The 5,614-nt window shown below is 39.5% G+C and overlaps 1 protein-coding gene across 1 annotated transcript in view; it reads left to right on the top strand.

The window, feature by feature from the left end:
• The window catches only part of LOC100533545 (apolipoprotein E receptor), a gene marked incomplete at its 5' end in the record, with an annotated part of 121,309 nt that overhangs the window by 17,419 nt on the left and 98,276 nt on the right, over positions 1 to 5,614 (top strand). The window contains 5 exon segments of the mRNA XM_013088594.2: positions 1,220 to 1,342; positions 1,847 to 2,007; positions 2,900 to 2,999; positions 3,665 to 3,827; positions 4,910 to 5,132. Of these exon segments, the coding sequence (XP_012944048.1) occupies positions 1,220 to 1,342; positions 1,847 to 2,007; positions 2,900 to 2,999; positions 3,665 to 3,827; positions 4,910 to 5,132 (770 nt within the window).

The following is a 5,614-nucleotide window of genomic DNA, read 5'->3' as shown; positions in this document are numbered from 1 at the left end:
CACACACACACACACACACACACACACACACACACACATGCACCTGCAAATGCACTCACGGGCACACGTCAGTCACACTTGGAAGTAGAAGAGCCCTCACAGCAGGAGGGCAACATTCGCTGTACTGACACACTGACTGGCGAGTGGCGCTATGTCATAATTTCTCCTGTCTGTGATAAATGTGGGTAAATTTTAGAAACTTTTAGTACCGGTACCATAAGCCTAATCAAATAGTTATGTTTAAGTGGGTGGCAGGCACTTTGGTGTGGTTTGCTCCTTTTTTCCTATCTGACATCTTTTGTCATTATCTCTCCTCCTTCTTTTTTTGTATGTTACTGTCTAGTAACACCTTTATTCTTTTGCCCTTTTATGACCTTAATGTTCTGCAAGTGCCGTAAAACTCTCAGTAAAATTAAAATTAAGATACTTAGGTACAAACAGAAAGTGCACCAGTATTAAACCGTCGCGGAAATGTTGGCGCCTGTTGTTGGACTTTATAGACCCCCCCAGCAATGTGTACTCATGTTTGTCGTGTACAAACAAGGAAATACCATGACCTAATAGAGAAATATAACAAACCACTGTTGGCCCGATTCTGAGGTAATGGATGGCTGGTTGGTGGGTGTTCTGGTGTGATTTTCCTCTTTTTTCTTTCAAACATCTATTGTCCTTTTCACTCCTTCTTTTCTTTTATGTTACACTCTAGTATAACACCTCTAATTTTCTGCTCTTATATGCCTTTTTTGTATTGCAAGTGCTGTATAACTCTTCTTCGAGTCGACCCACTAATTAATACTAAATGTGGCCAACGGTGAGTTAATAATTAATCATAAAAAGCAAATTGTATGTCTTAAAAATGAAAACCATACAAGTTTCTGGTCCAGCTAGAAGCAATAGATGTAATATTCTATCTCATGAACTGCCCTTGAGTGGCATATACACAAGTGTCAGTTTTAGTCTCAATTTTGAAAGCTTGAGTATTTCAAGGGATTTTAACCATTTTTCTCTTGTTTTGACCTTTGAGATATTTGGAATTGCTCATCTGGCCCACGACTTAGTCATGCTTGCCCATGCCTGCCTTACAGTGTTGAAATAGGTGCTAAACTCATACCACAAAATACATTATGAAAGGAGTATAAAACACTAGATCATATTCATATATATTGGATAGGTGCTGGAAACATGTTTGAAAATGCACGGTTGTCTTTCGTTTCCCCAGATTTGAACGAATGTGAGTACGACTCGTTCTGCGACCAGATGTGTGTGAATCATGTACCAGGCTATAGCTGCTCCTGCCTGCCAGGATACCAACTGGTCGGGAAGGGGTTGTGTCAGATCCCAGGTATGTCCCGCTTCACTGGAAAGGATGCTGCTTTCTATTTTTAGATCTGGGGTTATGTTTCTGGCTCTGTGGGGAAGGTTGTGGTATCCAAAAGAAAATTCCGTAATCCCATTCTCTGATCATCACCATAATGAAAGTCCACTTCTTATGTTGATCATTCAACAGTCCTATTTTCTTTGTTTAACAGTTAGTAAAGATGCTACTTTAGTTACATAACAACTATTTGAGTTTTGATAGATGTTTTTTCAGTAATGATGTTTAGTAGGATTTGAGAGATTGGAAAATCTAAGCTGTATAAGTAGCCTGCTTATCACTGCTATTTTTCTGACCTCTAGAAAGCTTGTAATTGAAAGGTGCGACTGGTGGGTCCTACTTTTTTCTTGTCACTCTCTTTCTCTGTATATGTTTTACTTTTTCCAGCGCTGAATGACCATAATCATGTTAATTGTGCATCTCTTGAATTCAGACTCTAACTTTCAATCACCTAAACATTGCCTGTTTCAGAGGACTCTTCAGCCAAGTTAGTGGTAGCCAACTATTTCAATGTGGAGTTATCAACTCTCAATAAGGGCTTGGACGGCTTGAGTTCTACTGGGCAGCAGGAGATACCTGGACATCGGGTCACAGCTCTCGATGTGGATGTGGCCAACAACACTGTGTGCTGGGTACATGACTTCTTTTTTTTTTTCCCCTGTCTATCCTTATGTTTTTCTTTCTTTCTTTTTCTTTCTTTCTTTCTTTTTCTTTCTTTCTTTCTTTCTTTCTTACTTTTTTTCTTTCTTTCTTTCTTTCTTTCTTTCTTTCTTTCTTTCTTTCTTTCTTTTCTTTTCTTTTGCTTTTGTTTTCTTTCTTTTTTATTAAGTGTTCGTTCATACTTTCATTCAAGGATTTGATATAGATTTTTAAACTTGTAGATGGTCCACAGCTTTAAGGTTTGTCGGAAGAATGGAGCAAGCTTTTTGTCATTCCCACAGTGAAATGAGTGACTCTTCCAGGGTTGTTGAGCTTCTGTCCCACGGGAACCCATCTTGGAAATGACGGGTTCTTATATTCTTGAAAGGGGTGTAGATAGCATTCACTTACTCATTCCTTCTGCACACATGTACTCCCCTGTAGTTTATCATGTACCCCTATGTGCTCTCATACACACACACAACACAACACAGCACTCACACACACACACACTTACACAAATTCTGTGTTGTACCAGTGGGGCGCTTAGCTGTCACACATGGGAGATGCGATTGGATCCCTATCTCTGGAAAATTTTTGTCATGAATTTTTGTCTTTCTGCTGGAACTTTATATTCTTCCTTAACCCGGGTTAGCTTTGACAGGCAGGGGTAAAGTAGCCTGCCTCATGAATGATCTAAATAGTGTCAGTAAGGGTGTAAAACTTTTCATTATCATCACAGCCTTTCTCACACTGCATTAAGATATAGACCATGAACAAACACTTTACCTTCCATCTTTCCCTATCCTGGGGCTGGCCTCATATTATTCCAAAACTTTTTACCATCATGAAATCATTAACAGCTGTCCCTCATATCTGGCACAGATCACCTACATGCCCAAGGACAAATCTTCAAGATTCTGGTGTGCCAACGTGGTCAAGCCAACGGAGACCTGGGAAGTACCCCTGCCCTTCAGCCTGGACAGTGAGTACCCTCAGCACTTTCGCTGACACTAATTTCAAGTGTTGCTCTTTTCCTTGGGTTAGGTTTGGGGGATGAACCAATGATGGACAGTTTTTTAAAACACTATTTTTCTGTTTCAAAATCCAATTACGAATTAGAAATGGTTTATCTTAACAGGTTTCATTAAACCTCGTTTGAGATACAAATGAAGTTCTAAGTCTGTTTTTGATGTCACAGAATAAGTTTCTGCACCTGCCGACAGGTTATGCTAGAACTATGCCCAGATGTCATACCTTTTTTCACCTGTTTTCTGTGTTTGTAACTCTTACCTGTCAAACTCTGTCTTCTTCGGCATGAGACATTTCTTCAGTGAATATTATCTGTGTTGTATTTTCACTTCTGATATCGACGAACACTTTCAATTTCATCCTGTGGCTTCTGTGCATCAAAACTCATGTTGAACTATTTCATCTCTGACATATGCTGCCTTCTGTGTGTCCACTGCTTATGTTTTGAATGTGTTTATGTGTTTGTATATGTGTGTGTTTAAGTGTATATATATGTGTGTGTGTGTGTGTGTGTGTGTGTGTGTGTGTGTGTGTGTGTGTGTGTCTCTCCCCCTACTCCCACCCCTTCCATTTTTAACATAAATATGCTCTCAATGTGCTTCCCCCCCCAATCCCCAGGTGTTCGCTATGTGGCCAAGGACTGGCTGTCTGGTAACTGGTATTTCTCTGATGAGACTCGTCAGATGATCTTCATGTGCAATGCTCTGGGCGACTACTGCCAGATCGTGCTGTCTGTTGGGGTGAAGCGGCCTAAAAGTATCGTAGTGGACCCCACCAAAGGGTAAGAGACAGCTCTGCTTGTTGGTCACTTTTCTTTCTCTCAGTGGCTCTTTGTCTTAATCCTGCCTCTTAAATTATCTAAATTGTTGTCTATGGGAGTTTAAAAAATCATAGACATTAAAAAAAAAATCTGTCTTAGTGGGAAGTCTGATAAATGTAAAATGTGCTTATTTGAAGTTGCTTTGTGCTTGTACTTCTGTTTCTTCAGACCTCTGTATTTTGTGGATTAAAAAAAATCTAGCTGATATTTGGTCTTGAAGGAAAGTTTTGTCATATATTTCATTTTCTCTTTCTAAGTTTTTGTTCTCATCCATTGAAAATGTGTTAGTGTAGGGCTTTCATTATACGTGAGATGGGTGATGGTGATGAAGTCACAAGCAGGTCTCTTTTTTGATGACTTGAATATGTCAAAAGCGCTTGAAGCTCAAACTTTGATTTCAAATTTTAGTCTTGCTGTTTTATCTGAGGTTTTTTTTGTCTATTAAACCTTAACTCTTTAACCATGCCATTTAAAATCATGTTTCAACATAATTCTCTCATGTTTGTGGAAATGCGACTCGACTTATTACGTTTTTAAAAACGCTTGTTTCGTGTCTTACTGATTTTTAAAGCATTACATAGACGTAGAATTCATTTATCTTTGACTTCCGGGTCAAACTAAAGGCTTGTTAGCCCGTCCTTTTTTATATTCGGCCCGTACCATAATACAATAATAACTTCGCATCGGATTGTGGTACCGTCCAGCAATGGTTACGGACCTCGACTACCGGATGCTGCCACCATCCAGACATGGTTAAAATCTGTCGGTAGTGGTCTTTTAGAGACTTTGAGAATGGTTTCAAACTCGGTAGGCTTTAAATGTGTCAGTAATGCTCAATATTCAAACTTTGAGAAGCAAGTTTCAGCTCAGTAAGTTTCAGCTAAGCAAGTTTCAACTAAAGAATTTTCAACCATGATAGGCTGTCAATGTGTTATATTTGCCCTAAATTATGAAGTATGATATTTTTTGTTCTTAAGTATCTCTTGTGCTCAGAACGGTCCTCCATTGCCAAAATTACAATGAATTTTACTACATTTTTGCAGATACCTCTTTTACTCTGACTGGTCTTCCACTGCCAAAATTGGCCGTATGAATCTGGATGGCTCTGAGCTGAAAATTTTGGCAAGCAACAAGCTGACTCACCCCAATGGCCTGACGGTGGATCTGGCTAAGTCGCAGCTGTATTGGGCTGACTCTTTCCTCAATGTGGTGGAACGTGTTGACTACCAGGGGAACACGAGGACGATCATCGCCAAGGGAAACGATGTGAGTTACTTGACCTGTCAACTGTGTCATCTGACCTCTGAACCTCGTCTCCTTATCTCTTTTTGACTCTTTTCCGAAGAGGGGGTAAAAGCCACTATGCCGGGGCTGTCTTTTGGTACAAATCTGAAAGTGACATAGTACGTCACTAAACTGGTCATGAAATCGAAAATAAGTGTTAATTCACCTTTGAATTTGTTTGAAATGGCTTAACCTTTGAACTGTGTCTTGCTCCTAAGCTGCATTGATTCGTAAACTTTTGTCTTGAGGCAAAATGACCAGCTGTTTGTGAATATTAATTGACCCATTTTCTTCAGTCAGTATGAATTTTGTTTTCATCTCTTTCTCTTTCTTCCATCTTTTTTTTTCTTAGCTTCTACTGCTCATTTTTCTGTGTAAGTATGAATTTTGTTTTCATCCCTCTTTCTCTTTATTCCTCTCTCTCTCTCTCTCTCTCTCTCTCTCTCTCTCTCTCTCTCTCTCTG

The sequence above is a fragment of the Aplysia californica genome, unplaced genomic scaffold (genome assembly GCF_000002075.1).
Source record: "Aplysia californica isolate F4 #8 unplaced genomic scaffold, AplCal3.0 scaffold00773, whole genome shotgun sequence".
NCBI lineage: Eukaryota > Metazoa > Mollusca > Gastropoda > Aplysiida > Aplysiidae > Aplysia > Aplysia californica.
Note: the sequence above shows the minus strand (reverse complement) of the source record. Positions and strands in the feature narration are given on the sequence as shown.